At 39.8% G+C, this 16,064-nt stretch overlaps 1 protein-coding gene across 8 annotated transcripts in view; it reads right to left on the bottom strand.

The window, feature by feature from the left end:
• Nucleotides 1-5,845: 5,845 nt before the first annotated feature.
• Nucleotides 5,846-16,064, bottom strand: part of LOC148022581 (uncharacterized) — a 55,462-nt gene continuing 45,243 nt past the window's right edge. For 4 of the 8 annotated variants that reach the window (XM_087695530.1, XM_087695535.1, XM_087695534.1 and 1 more), the window contains one exon: nt 5,846-7,173. In XM_087695530.1, coding sequence (XP_087551656.1) covers nt 6,098-7,021 — 924 coding nt within the window. In that variant the 5' untranslated portion in view covers nt 7,022-7,173 and the 3' untranslated portion in view covers nt 5,846-6,097. Of the gene's footprint in view, nt 7,174-7,258; nt 7,280-7,360; nt 7,456-16,064 lie in introns of those variants that run through there. The other 4 variants (XM_087695531.1, XM_087695532.1, XM_087695533.1 and 1 more) reach the window with 3 other exon arrangements.

The raw sequence follows: 16,064 nt of genomic DNA on the forward strand, positions 1-16,064 counted from the left end.
TTTCAATATATCTACAAAATTTATTTGTGAGAGCTACATACTACGTAAAATGCAAAATGCTTTCTTTCCAAAAAATAGTTCCATGAGAGCTATTTGTAAACTACATCTTGTACATAGTGATGTTCATGGTCCAATGCAAACACTCTATTGGAAATTGCATATACTTTGTGGATTACATTGCATGGATATATGGCTCGAAGTCTAAGTCTGAAGTGTTTTTGTGCTTCAAACACTTTCTTAGCATGGCTAAAAACTTATCAGGTTTGTAAAATGGCCACTCTTCATCTTGATTGGGAGAAGTATGCATCTAATGTATATAGTGCATATCTGGTTGAAGCTAGGATAAAACACCAATATACAGTGTCACATACACCACAACAAAATGGTGTATTTGAGAGAAAGAACAAATCTCTCATGGAGATAGCATGATGCATGATTAGGAGTCAAGCTTGTCAAATGGTTTTTGGCTCTAACCTATGTACTAATAAGTGTCTAGGCATTACAATCTATTAGTCCATATGAGGCTTGGTATTGCTAAAAACCATTTGTTGCTCACTTGTGTGTTTTAGTTGCTTGGCTTATACATTGACACTAGTGCAACGACATAAATAGTTGAATGATAAGGTTGTAAAATACATTTTTTATTGGGTACAATATTGAAAGTGAAGTTTATAAGTTATACCATCCACAAACTAAGCGCTTTTTTGTTAGCCATGATGTTATCTTTGTGAACCATGTTATTCAACCTTTACTTTCATGTACAAAAGTGATGCTTAGAAGATATTTATGACACCTTCTTGCCTCTTTTTGGTGCACAATCACATGTAGCACCATATGAGATAGTTTTTCAGCCTACATAGGTTTCTCTCATGATGACAAAGATCAACCTATTTTTGATTGGATGTGAACAATGCAATTCTAGATGAGAGATGTGAACAATGCAATTCTAGATGAGAGAGTAGAGATTGAGCAATCTAAGACTATGCTAAAATGGTTGGTGGAAGCATTTTGTGGCAAGCTAAAACACAAACTTATTGTTCCAAATACAATATCTAGAGACATTATTTTAGAGATTTGGTCTTAAGCATTGCAAACTTATTGCGATGCATATGGAGATAGATTTGACATTGAGCCTTCATGATGCTAGAGGCTACTTTGATATCTTCCTCTATCGACAAGATGTTGGATGCTTGATTTATGTATGCATTATGAACCTTATCATTCAACTTGTGGCCTCATACACGAGCATGTTTATGCATAACCTAGGTGCCAAGCATTGGCATGCACTAAAGCATATCCTTCACTACTTGAATGGTACTCTGCATGTTGGACTGTTTTATGGAGGGGAGAATTATTATTGCAAGATATATGTGCTTTTTTGTGTTTTGACTAGGCTGATTGTTTTAACACTTGTATATCCGCAAATAGTTAGTGCTTCATGCTTAGTAGATCACGCATATTATCATTGAGAAAGAATAATTCATTGTGGTTGCTTCTAGTTGTGACACTAAGTGCAAGGTCACTTTCACTGCTAATTTTTAGAGTAATATGTTGAGATACTCATGCTATATCTTATCACAACTGGGAGTTTTGGAGTTTTTCAAGGAGAAGTTGCATCCACGCACACACACGCAAGTAGTCTAGATTAATGTTAATTGATTCCATTTTTCTATGACTAAACATATTGAAGTTCAACACCACTTTATGTCAAAGAAACTACTTATGGAAATCATCCATTTATAGTGCAACATGGAACGTACCAACACATACATAAAATGTAAATAAGGACATGTATTCACTAAAAATGGGATCGTGAACGTCATGAAAGTAAGGTGAGGCCATGATGATTTAAAGAAGAGATGCATGCATATGCTAAACTAAAGAAGAGAAGAGAGAATACGCCTACAAAAGGAACAAAAAGTTGTGATAATAAAATCACATGAAATTTTCACAATAGTCTCACATGAATTTTGCTAGAATGAAGCATTCCCTTATAGGAATTAATGAACATGGACACAAAAGTGACTTTGCTCAACATCATAGATTAGATCATAGCATCTCTCAAACGAGTGCACATGCACATATTTTTGCATATGTGCAAGCACACACACCCACATGCATTTGGTGCACACAAATTATATTGGTGAATACAACATGAATGTACACACACATACACATGTGTGCATAACTCCCTCCTTGCTACTTGTTGGACTTGCTAGGTTTGATAATTGGATTTTATATGAGAATGAGGTTCTATAATGCTAGAGTGATGTGTGTATTTGTGAACAAATCATTCTAGTTAGTACTGTTACAAAACTAAGTTGAGGATATGGTGGCTCAAAAAGGAGAGCCAAGGAGGAGCAAAAGTAGATTATGAGAGAAGGATAGACTTGTGCAAAGAATCAAGAATGTGAGAAAAAATTTTACACAAAATAGTCAGGCTAGAATGAGGACCCATAAAAGAGGAAGCCATGGGATTAGCAAATGAAAACGACAAGCAAAGGAAACTCTCTAAGGAAAAAGAGAGGATGAGAAGGAAACTCTCTCAAGAAAAAGGGAGTATGAGAATAATAAAATACCATCAAATTTTATTAAGATGGGGCCTAGGGGCATCCTTGTACAATTCATGAGTATAAGTTTTAGGATAAACTTGCCACATTAGTGACATCCCATATGACATCATTTATTAGACCATATCTCATATGGATAACACACACCTAGCTCCTTTTCCAACAACACACAATACATAAAGGTAATACATCCACATTTTTTGCTAGCTCTCAAAATCTTCATGGACATTACCAAGGATAGTGATGCAATGCTTATATAAAACCACATTATTGCAAACATCATTGCCGAGAATTTAGGATTGATTTAGATATTTGTTACCTGTAGACAACAACAAGATGCCAATCATGCAAAAGTGCAATAGATCAATATCAATTGCAATGGACTATACATTTTTTTGCTTTATGCTACAAAAGCCCAAGGATCACCATTGACAATGTGCCACGAAGCAATTGCACTATTATTTCATATTCACAAAGTGATTACATTAGTTGCATTATTATTTTGCAATGTAAATCCAAGAGCTATGCTCACTCCATCCAAATTGTGTTAAAATCAATAGACTTCAAATGAAGGGAAATATGCTCTATCTATTTTCACACTAGGATGGCTCATACTTAGGAAAGCATTCAAAGCAAGACCATTCATGAAGCTATAAAAGTGGGATGAATGCCCAAGGGAAAGGTAGAAACCCTAACCATAAAAACTTGTATATAAATGATGAAAAAAGAATGGAAAAAGCTATTCATGTGTTGAAAACTTTTTCTCCTTATCTTCTTGCTGCTCCATTGTTTATATATGAGACTAAAGGAGGGGGCAATGTGAGATAGTATGTGGAGCGAGGGTCATGGTATTGTGAAGCTCTTTGGATTCTCTTCTCATCCTCTCCATCCCATCTTCTTGGTGAGTTGAGTGTGTGAAACTGAGTGTGTCATAGTGGGGAACCTAGCAATGTGAAGTTCTCTCCTTCACTTTATCTCTTTAAGCTCATTAGCAACAACTCCTCATTTATGCGGGCAACAATTGAAGCAAGATTATGAGCAAAGGGCCATGCACATGGATCGTGGAGTGGTGTTTTCAACGCATTGACTACAACATGGTAAATATTGGTAATTACACTCGATAATTTACCTCAAATTAATATATCGTTCGGTAGGTTAGTTCATTTTGTGCTTGTACACTCGATAATTCACCTCAAATCAATCTATTGTTTGGTAGGTTAGTTCGTTTTGTGCTTGCACATGTGAATAGACTAGAAGAGAAATAATTGTATGCTCCATGCATTGAGCCCTTGAATTAATAAGGATATGTCCAATGGTCCCCATGTTGAGCTCGTAGAGCGCAAAAATATTTTTCCAACTCTCTTTCTGAAGTAGAATAATAAATCTTTGGCACAAGTGTACTCAATTGAATATTCAAATTTGTTTGCATCTCAAAATAGTAGTTGCTTCCATGGCTAACTAGTAACTATGACTACTAGTAGCATTGAATCTTAGATTGATTATACCAATTTCTGTGGGTTTTTCAAGGCAACACCTCTAGAGGTGCTCTTTGTGCTGGTGAATCAATATTTCAACAAGACAATCTCTATAAATTACTAAAGTGAGATACTAAGAAAGTATGAGATTGGTTTGAGACAATTAAGAGATAATGTAAGCTCCATAAGGAGTTCTATCTCTAAGATCATTTATACCAATTTAACATTCATTCATTCGGCTCACTTTGTCTTGGTCTTTGAGTTCTATTGTTATATCATTGTGTTTTGATGTACAATTTGCATTTATCTTATGTGCTCAAGTGTATTTTAGTACAACTAATATTCAAATCAAATAGTCACATGGAAGATTAGACCTCCTTAATCATTGATTACTTACCTTTTTTTTTTTACTATCTACCTTTCATTACTCATTTATTTTTATATCCCTCACTAAATATATCCCAAGATTTGGGAATTTAAGCTACACTTTGAATGCATATGAGAATTACTCATTTATTTTTTTATCCCTCACTAAATATATCCCAAGATTTGGGAATTTAAGCTACACTTCGAATGCATATGAGAAAAGTTGCTTATTCAAAGTTTCCTTGCTTCTAAATTACCAAGATTGTCTCAAATGTGCGAGAACAATGTACGAATGGAAAGTTCTCTTACATAGTACATAATATGAGTACTCCAAACTAAAAAATACAAACCATGCATTCCAACTTGTGAGAGAGCTGAGGGATACCTACCACCAAGTGTGAAGAAACCACCCCATCAATGTCCTTTAGGAATCAATCAAACTCTCATATTGAGCATGTAAAGACAATACAAGGTCAAAGTGCAAGCAAACTAGCACATACTATCCTTAGGAATCAATTACACTTAATTGTCCATACATCGATCCAATCGTAGGACATTGTAAAACACAGCAAATAAAATCAATTACTCTTCCTAGTGAAAATGGCACCTTCAATATGCATTGAGACAATACTAATTGTAAAGATGTCTAAAGGAAGGCATTATGCAGACTTTGTTTTGATATTTTTAAGATCAGTCAACTAAAGAAGGAAGCACCCACGTGAGAGCAAATAAGCCAATATGTATGCATGCCATATTATTACATAACAGAAAATGATATATATCATATATCGTATTGGCAATTTAAAAAGCCCGCAATAATATGAAAAAGGCCACGAATACTTACCTTGGGTAAAGAATAAAGAGAGAATATTAATAAGTGTGGAGGTGACAGCAAATATCTACATCTCAAGGATTCGATGGCCAGCTTTGTTTTGGTCTTCTAAAGCTTATTCAACTAAAAGAGGAAGCGCCCACAAGATGTATGCATTCAAGCTTGCCTTTCTTGATTATATCACTTATTAAACAATGTATTTCTTTACCCTAAGGTTACTAAATGACGTACATATTGTTGTAGATGGTAAGTATGCCAAAACGAAGGCATGTATACAATGAAGACTTGGTATCTCATTTAAGGAAAGAACATTGTAAGAAATAATTATGTATTGTTGAGCTTTGATTTGTTTTGTGAATACATGGCCAAATGTGATTTGTTTTGTGAATACCCTTCCTTTCTATCATACCATGGTAGTCAATTGGGATATGAACAGATGGTTAGATAAAAGCATCTCTCAAAATCTAATGCTTTTAACCACCAAAAATAGCGGACACTGCAGATTTATGTTAAGACACCCTTGCCATAATAATGTATCTATCAATCAAAATATGACATCATCTGTTTTCAAAGAACCATGTACCAACCCAACAAAGAATGACTACATACAATGGCACAATTTACAAATTATACACGTAACATACCGGCAATTTACAAAAATGAACATTCCTTTTGCTTTTAGTATAACAGCAGCCATGTGTCATGCAATGTCATTGTGGTTCCAAGTTGCTCCAGGCCCCTCAGCAGGGTGTCACAACATGGATGGAGGATTAAGTTTACAAGCTGAATAGCAGTTCCTACCATTTCCACAGTTGATTACAAACAGAATGCAACTATGAGCACTAACCCTGTTATCATTTGATTGTGACGTACCTGTTTGTGCCATGCTTTGCCCAATGATCTTTTAAATCAACAGGAAGAGTTATGTCAAAACCGTCTGTTGCTAAAATTTGTAAAATCTTTCTAAATGCGCCACCCGTCATTTTCCGCCCCTGAACTCGAGAGTTTCGTTTCACAGGATTTGTGGGGAGGGGATACGTAGAAAGAAAGTTGGTGCAGCACGCAGATTGCCACCCACCTTTCCCCCATCTGTAACATTGCTGATTGGTTCCAGTGCAGGAACAGTAAGGAACAGGTGCAGCTGTCTCATCAAAGGGCAGCATGAATGCAATGGCATTTAAACTTTGATCTTTCTTGTGCTTCACTTTTGTGTGTGCCTCATGCTTAGCATCCTGCTTATGCTTCTCTTTTGGAAAGAAATTCAGCTCATTAGAATCTGGATTAATCAACATGGAAGCTTTTCGTTTTTTGGAGTTGTTCTTGTGAGACTTCTCCCCATGCTGCTTCGGCTTATTTGGAGGTTTATTATCTAGGTTATTGGCTATATTGTCAGCAGGCTTTGGTACAGCTCGTATATTAGAATCCATTGGATGGCCATTGACAGATATGTTGATCATATGCATGAGCTTTTCAGCAGCTCCAGGATAGCTTCTCCTAGCACGCACCATAGCAAGAGTAGCTATAGCAGAATCGCGCTCCATCCAAGCAGCATTCCTGTCTGCATACGCAACATCTCTCTGCAACAAAGCTGCATCACGTTCAGCGTTTGCAGTCTTCTTTTCTGCAATGGCAGTATCCCGTTCAGCAAAGGCTGCATCCCTTTCTGCTACCACATCCATTAGTTTAAGAGCAGGATGATCTCTCAGAGAATCTTTCAAGTGACCTGGTGGATCAAAACCCGGCCAGAAACGCAAGGCATGTCGCTTAGTGTCACCCATTAAATCCCCACCAAAACAAAACTAGTTTGTCAGCTGTCTTGGTCAACAGAGAACGCTGTCACTTTATGATGATGCATGATGTTTTGCTCAGAAGTGAAGGCACCTTCAACATTACAATATATAGTCTATCTTTAAGCCGCCAGATAGATGTCCTGTAAGACACAACATATGTAGAGGTTAAACGAAGAGGCATCTACTCATAACATCATATTTACGAATTGTTTACTAATGACAAACCAGCAAGCCAGCAGATCTAAAGCAATGCTCAAATGATCATAACTCTGTGTATTCACAGAAGCTGCATGAGACAATTAGGGGTTTCAAGCTTCAAACATGTACCAGAAGAATGCCTGCCAACCATCATACGAAATCAATCAATCATTGTCAGCTATAGTTGGTGTCTTGTCAAATATCGCCACTGAAGCCTACATTCGCTTCCACAAAAGAAAATACATCATCAATTAAGTAACTTACAGGGCTGCAGTTTTTCTTTGCAACTCAAAGAAATACCAAATACAACCAAGCGAAACCTTCAAGCTAATCCAGCCAACGCATCACCATTTAAAAATAGAACAAGAAAGAAGAATGCAGGTTATCTCACTGCCCAGTCACATGATCCTTCTGGACTCACCTCCCTCAGCCTTTGGCTGTTGACCCATGCTAGCAAAGGCTGGTGCCCCATACAAATAGCACCATCAGCCCATATTGTGGCACTTCTGAGATTTGCTGTAACTGGACAGCCTACACTTGAAGCATGAAGCTCTTGGTAGAGAGCATCCAACCTTGATTCAAGATCCCTAAACCCGCTTGATAAAATTGCAAAAGCAGTTCTATCAATCTTTTTCAACATTTAAACCTAGTATCTAGGAGGCTGACTTCATCTAAGACACTTGCAAATAGACTGCACACTCCCTTGGAGATTGCTTTCAACATATAGTGTGCTCTATTGTAAGTTTTAACTCCTCTATTTCACTCCCATATATGACAAGTGCCACAGAGATGTGTGCTAAACATGGGGTGGAGAAATTCATTTCTAAAGGCTGGGTAACTGCATTAGTAAGTTGCCACTTGGCCAGTAGTGAGAGAACATGTTACACAAGGCTGAGAAGCCTGTGGGGGTCAGTTGTCGAAGGTAGAACTAGAGAGAATGAGTTGGGTGAGCAGGCAACTACGGTCCTATGGTTCGCAGTGGCAATAGTGCAGCCTTCTGAAACAGGTGACAGAAGATTGCGCACATGACAAGATAGGAAGAGCAATTTTCTTCTACACCTCAATTAGAGGCAGCAGCAGAAGAGAAGGGCTCACCGGTCATCCTGCACTGAGGTTTTACTTCTCTTTTGAAGCTATTTGTTAGCAGTATAGTCAGCTCATGAGTGAGTCTAGCATGTGGTGTTCCAATGGGCTGGACATTTTAGAGTATTTTAGGTATTTTTAAGTGGTTTATTTTAGCATTTTATGCTGGCCGACCTAATCACTTTCTTGGTATTATTTTGTCCTATCTAATCGGTCTCCTCCTCTACATTCAATCATTCATCACTTGCACATCCAATGCATGCCCTATTGAAGAGAGGAAGCTTGTGCTAATGCCCATGCAGCCAACGACTCACCATTGTACGTGATTGTCTCATGTTTGGTATATGGATTCCATTTCCCGAGCACATCTCTGAGTTCTTCTTTGTAGTGTCCTTATGTTTTCTCTTTCCTTTCTCTTCTATCTTGATTTCAGCATGCTTCCATTTCTGCATCCACTTCTAACATGGTATCAAATTTCAGGATCTACGCTCATGTTGTTTTCTTACTGATTATTGATCCTCTTTGTCTATTGCAGCTGGGCAACTAGTTTTTAAGGACTTTCTATTAGCAAGTTTGTCAGCTCATGTGTGAGTCTGTGCATGCCTATCAAGGTTGGGTACATTGCCTTTTATTTAGGCATTATATTAGTGATTTTTGTATGGCATTTGTGGCATTTTATGCCAATTGGCCAACATTAAATGTTGGCCAACCAACTGCTATTCTAGGCCTATTTTATGCCTATTTATTTTGTGGCTCCTCCTCCCATTCAACCATCATCATTCTTCAAGTAGTCTTCCTGTTGGAGAGAGGAGCCAATGCTAGTGCCCACACAGCCAATGACTCACTATTGTGCATGTCATTCTCGTGCTTGGTATATGGATTCCATTTCCCAAGCACATCTCTGATCTTTTTCAGTGTTCTGTGTTCTTTTGTTTTTTGTATTCCGTCTTGTGTTCAGCAGTTTATTTCAGCACTTCTCTATGCTTCCATTGCTGCACCACTTCTGACATGGTATTAGATTGCAAGATCTAGGTTCCTGCTGCGATTTTTTTGATGATTACACGCCTTTCTTCCCTTTGCTGATCAGGCGATGTGCTGCTAGTGGCTTTTAATCTATGTGTACTCAACTACTACCTATGTTTTCAGACCAGCAACCTGTGTTTTCAGCCTGCACCTAGATTTCAGCCTGCAATGCTCAATTTGCTGCATCAAATGCTCAACCAGCCAACTGGTTTTTCTTTATTTTGCAACAATTGCCCTTCGTTTTTTATCAGATTTTTGGTTACATTGCATGTGAAGTCTTTGTTGTTGGTTTAGTTGTATTCCCTCTCCATATACTCTCTACCCTACTATCTTCTCTTCTCCTCCTCTATCAATGGCACCTCCGTATACTTCTACAGATGATAAGTTACATAGACCTGACTATCTTACATGGAGTGCTGTGATAAAAGCTTGGTTTGTGCAAAAGTGGATTTGGTACATTGTATGTGGAGCTATTCCTTGGCCTCAACGTACTTTTCTTCTTCCAGAAGATCTTGATGAGGACAACCATGAGGAAGCTGTGTTACATGGGATTCAGAAGATGCACGTGTATATTATGCACTGCTTTGGTATATTTCTAAAGAAGTTCTACTAGTGGTTACCTCCTACAAGACATCCCCAAAAATACAGTCGAAGCTTCACATGTCGTATAAGGCATCTTCCATCATGAGTGTTGTGACCCTTTATGGAAAGCTTTCACAAATGAAGTTTGTGCCGGAGGACACGATTCAATCCTTTTGCTCCGTGTTACAAAGTACAAGACCAACTTCAATGCAAGCAATCTGTCCTTCCAAAGGAACATCTAGTGGAAACGGTATTCTACAAGCTCCCCCCAATGTTTAATGGAGTGGCCAATGTTTTGTGGGCATAGACATCCTATAGACCTGTGAGCTTTACATGTGTCCTCCATGTTGCTTGAGCATGAGGCATCTATACGTTTACAAGGGAGGCTTCTCTCTCATTATGGAGGTTCCAATGAGGCCTTTACAGCTTTAGAGAGGGGTGACAAGAAGAAGTCAAAGGCCCAGTGTTATCAATGTGGTAAGAAGGGACATTTGCGAAAGGATTGCAAGGAGTTAGTTGCCTCACGGAAAAAGAAGGAAAAGAACAAGAATCGGAATGCGGACTCATCCGACGAGTCATTCTCTTCCTCAAACTTCGACTCGAATCCTCCAGCCAAGAAGAAGTCCAAGGCACAAAAGGAGTCCACTTCTTCAAATCGAGGGAAGGGCTTGATAGCCCCTTCCTCGATTGCTTTCTAGTCCACGTGATGCAATCATCCCTCACAACTCTCTAGTGCCATAGAGAAAGTATGAGGGTGGTGAGATGGGGCAACCGAGCCTCATCTATATAGGCATACACGCACACAAGTTCCAAAGAGGCTTCAACTCGAATCCTCCAGCCAAGAAGAAGCCCAAGGCGCAAAAGGAGTCCACTTCTTCAAAACGAGGAAAGGGTTTAATAGCCCCTTCCTCTGTTGCTTTGTAGTCCAGGTGATGCAATCATCCCTCACGACTCTCTAGTGCCATAGAGAAAGTATGAGGGTGGTGAGATGAGGCAACCGAGCCTCATCTATATAGGCATACAGGTACGTAAGTTCCAGAGAGGGACATCCCTGATACATTGACCGAAGTCTAGCAAGTCCAAATCCTAGATCTCATATTGACATCCAAGTTCATGATGGATTGTTATATGACAGAGAGCAAGATTTGCTCCTAGTCCGAGCTCACATGAGGAGACACTTTGGCAGTCTTGACCAAAGACGGAGAATCCATGCTCAGACTGAATAAGAGATTTGTTATGACTCTTCTCTATTTTCAAGAGTTGGTACAATCGACATCAACATCAAGTTCTCTTCGTCACCCATTGCTTGAGTATCCCTGGTTCTACCATGGTGATTCTTTGTTGTATGGACTGTGATTAGCCTTTATCATTGTATCATTATATTATACCAAATCCCCCATGATTTGAGAGAGGGTGTTAGCAGGTTTGTCAACTCATGTTGAATGCATACCTATTAGGACTAGGCACATTGCCTTTCATTTAGGTAATATTTTAGTGATTTTTGTGTAGTGTTTGTGGCATTTTATGCCAATCATCTAGCATTAAATGCTCGCGGACCGGCTATCATTTTAGGCCTCCTTTATGCCTATTTATTCTGTGGCTCCTCCTCCTCCCATTCAATCATCACCATTCTTCAGATGGTCTTCCTATTGGAGAGAGGAGCCAATGAATAAATAGGCACAAAATAGGCCTAAAATGGCAACAGGACCGATTGGCATAAAGTGCCACAAATGCCACACAAAAATCATTAAAATAATGCCTAAATAAAAGGCAATGTGCCCAACCCTAATAGGCATGCACAAACTCACACATGAGTTGACAAATCTGCTAACATTTTCAGTCATTAATTTTTTTGCGCTTTGCTACTGCTGCCATCATTGGCTGCAAATTCTTTCTCTTCTTGCTACCTGCATTTACTGATTTTCTGCCTTCATTTACTGCAGGCAATAGCATCTAACGCTTCTTGACTATGTTTTTCATTTGCAGCATTTGCATTTTCAGTCTCTTGGGCTCCTGAAGGCTACATTGACAAGGTTTTCAGCCTCTATCCATCTTATCCTGGCTGATCTTCCCATTTTTTGCAGATTTTGTGATCCAACACTACAAGTGTACTCCATTTAGTGCAGACTATGCTGTGCTTTTGGTTGTACTCTCTTTTTTTCGTGAAGATAATTGAATTAGTAGTAAATATTTACATCAGACCATCTGGTCAACATTCTTGGAGTAGAGCGAACAATCGCCAGTCAAGAAGCAGCAATATCCGAAAGAACCAGGTCAGCTGACATCATAGAAGAGATTTGCCATAACACCAATCCACGCACACGGGCCACATGCCCATGGCTGCTCGATGCTGAATCAAAAATAAAGGCATTGCAAGTACGCCATATATGCCACAGGGCTGTCCATCTAAGGAAATGGAATAGGCAAGAACAATCTGCACGCAAACAAGGCATAGAGGACATATTTCCCATAATCCACGAATGAATTGGTATGCGGTGCTGAGTCACCAAGTACCACATACCGGGAAATGAAATTCCAGATCTGTCACGAAACAACAAGGCAAGAGACAAAGAGGTGAAGCAATGTCTCATCACATGTACAGAAAACACGACGACCTGCAGAGATCTTTCAAGCACGGAGCACTTCTCCGGTTGGAAGACGCCCAATGAGCAACCTCCACATGAACACTTGACCCTGATACAAAACCTTAAACTTCCAAAGCTAGATAAATCTTTCCCACCACTTCTTTTTGCTATCCCTAAGATGCCATAACTTATTAACTTTCCCCATGACCCATCTCTTAGCTTCCACCATCTGATGATATATTTGATTAGCTGACCTTTTCTCAAAGTCATCAAGAAGCACAGACATCCAATCATGCCATGCCTCTAAAGATTTTCCTGTATGGATGACCAAATGTCCTGTATACACGAGGCACCCTAAAGTATTGACGAATACGCCTAAAAGAATAAAGGCAGGACTGCCCAGGAATAACACCATCACGGACCGTCTTCAACCCTAACCTAGCCATCCGATTAAACTTGTCTTGCTGCAAATCTTTTTGGGGCCAATCCAACAACCTCGAGGAAGCCAGTATTTCTCCTTGCAGCGAATTTTCCTCGTTACGAATATCCGAAGGACGCCAAACTGCAAAACGAAGCATCTCCTACTAGGAAGCAATCAAATGTGAAAGGAGAAAAGACTGGGAGACCTTTAGAGGCCTCATAGAATTAAGCGCATGCCACCAGGAAGCATGAATAACCGTGCTACAATGAGAGATACCAGTCTTTTCTATGAAGAATTTGGCAATATCTAACCAAGGATGACACTAAATACATAGACTCTACAAAAGGGATAGCCTCAAAGAGGCCATATGCAAATTAACATCCAATAAAGCTGCAACCCCCATCCTTTTCGGAGTGGACACATGTTGCCAGGAGATCCATACCTACCCCAAACGATTGCCTTTTTTTTTTCCACAGCATAAATCTGATAGGCTGGACCAAATCCAAAAGGGACTTCTTAGTCCAAGGAAGCAATGGAAAAAAGAACAAAATCATACTGATCATAACACATTGAGCCACTTTTAGTCTAACATGTAGAGGCCAACACTGAGATTTCCAATACATGAACCTGTTATGAATTCGGGAGGCCATCCAATCCAGCAAGGCACGAGGAGCAACCTCCACACCAATAGGATATCCCAAGTGTCTGGTTATATTACCCCTTGGGATCACAATTCCATTCCATCTCAAGGCCTGTAGATCATTCTCCGTACAGAGAGAAGGGTGGATATCTGAGTATTAATGTGAAGACCCGATGCCAAAGCAAAAAGATTCCATGCCACCATTGCCCAATTGACATTAATATGATCCGCCTTAAGGAACATAAAAGAATCATCTACCAAAGATTGGCCCACAAGCTGATCACCATTGAGAAGAGATAAGCCAACTATCTCAACTTGAGTTACCAACTTATCCAATAATGAGAGCATTGGGTGAGTTACCAAAGCAAATAGCAAAGGGTTGTGGCAAAATTTCCTCTGTAATCCCTCCATTAAGAGCAATACCAGCCACAGCACCCTGACTGATGGTATCAACTAGAGAAATCATACGGGGCCCAAAACCCATTGTAGACATTAATTGCCGCAAAAATGACCAACTAACATGATCAAATGTCTTCTCAATATCCAGCTGAAGCATAACAACCTGCCAGCTCTCTCTCTCTCTCTCTCTCTCTCTCTCTCTCTCTCTCTCTCTCTCTCTCTCTCTCTCTCTCTCTCTCTCTCTCTCTCTCTCTCTCCCTTTATTTTATCTTCCTATCCTCTCCAAATGGCTCCCCAGTGTTGTTCTATTGATGACAAACTATGCAGCCTTGATTACTTAGCATGGAGTGCTGTTATGAAGCCATGGTTTGTGCGGATGCAATCATGGTACATTGTTTCTGAAGCTTTTGAGCGTCCTGAGTGCTCCACTCCTATTCCAGTTGATTTCGATGTGGACAACTATGACAAAGTACATGCAATTTTGATCATGACCATGCATATTTTGCTCTTTTTCGTTGTATCTCTAAAGAAGTTCTTCCGCTTGTCACCTCCTACAAGACAACTTCAACAATATGGGCAAAACTTCAAATGTTGTACGAGACTCCCTCAACTGTTGGGTGTAAAGGCCCTTTGTTCACTTCCCATGTATTACACGTGTATTATTTATTTGTACATGTGTATGCACCCTTGTGGATAAACCCGTAAACCCTAAAGTATAAATACATTCGTTAATCTAAATTCAACACAAAATCGTGGAGTCTACTCTCTCTCTCTCTCTCTCTCTCTCTCTCTCTCTCTCTCTCTCTCTCTCTCCCCCTCCGCACTTTACGCCTACACATTGCTTCACATTTTGCAACTAACATTCTCTCTTCTGCCTTCAATTGGTATCAAAGCACACATTTTGAGGCATCTGGTCTTCGCGAGCACGCATCTCAAGGCAGATGTTCGTGGACTGCAGCAATAGCAAACTGTTCATGAACCCCAGGTGCACGCACATCGAGGCGACACTTTTCACGTCGGGTCATCAATTTTTCTGGTCTGTGTGTGTGCACAGCAGCTGTTCGTGGACTGCAGCAGTAGCTAACTGTTCGTGAACAGCTGCCCACACATCGAGGCGATGCTTTTCAGGTCAGGTCGTTAGTTTTTCTCATCTGCATGTGTGTACAGCAACTGACGACTGCATTTCTTGCAGCAACAGCAGCAAGCGACTGCATCTATTGCAGCAACAGCAGTCATTCTGACTGCACAAGGTCAGCTGACAGCAGGGACAAGTCTGCGTAGGCAGGCAACAGCTTGCAGGTGGCTGCGTGGCAGCAGGCAGCAGGCAGCAGCTGTAGGTGACTGTGTGGCAGTCAAGGCAGGTCAGGCAGGTCAGGCAGGTCACGCTGACCTGTAAACAGCATCTTTTGTGCAGAAATCTTGCTTCCTGAGCCGTATACTGTCTGAAATGCAGCAATTTCTTCAGTTTTTGGTACTCTGACTGAGCACACTGATTGGGTACAGCTTTGTATTGCTGTTTACAGCTGTGTATTTGGTAGGTACAGCTGTGTACTTGCTGGTTCGGCCTCTGTATTGGCTGGTTCTGCATAAACAGTAGTGGTTTATTGCTGATAGAGCAAGAACAGCACGTGTACTTGGTGGTTAAGCTTGTGTACTTGCAGTTACTTTGATTGATATCTGTGATTTTGGCAAAATGGCTACAACTTCTTCCAATTCTGACACAAAAAGTTTAATGGAAATCAAACAATTTGATGGTCAAGGTTTCGACCTTTGGAAAGATAATATGCAAGGTATTCTTTTCTTGAAAGATTGTGAAGATGTTTTGTAACAAAACAAGCTTGCACAGATGTCTAATGAAGATTGGGCCAAGATGAACAAGAAAGTCATGGCCTATATCAATCAAAATGGGTGTCACTGATGATATCCTTACAGGTATCAAAGGCTTGAATACAGGTTATGCTATATGGCAGAAGTTGAAGACCACATATGAAATCATCACACTTGTCAATCGCGTGCATCTGATGCGGAAGTTGGCGAATATGCGGATGGATGAGTCCAAGCCAGCTTCTAAGCACTTGAGTGCATTTTCAAGTATTCTAA

This window comes from Lygodium microphyllum, chromosome 16 (genome assembly GCF_053477565.2).
Source record: "Lygodium microphyllum isolate KBCC chromosome 16, Lygodium_microphyllum_v1.1.10, whole genome shotgun sequence".
Lineage (NCBI taxonomy): Eukaryota > Viridiplantae > Streptophyta > Polypodiopsida > Schizaeales > Lygodiaceae > Lygodium > Lygodium microphyllum.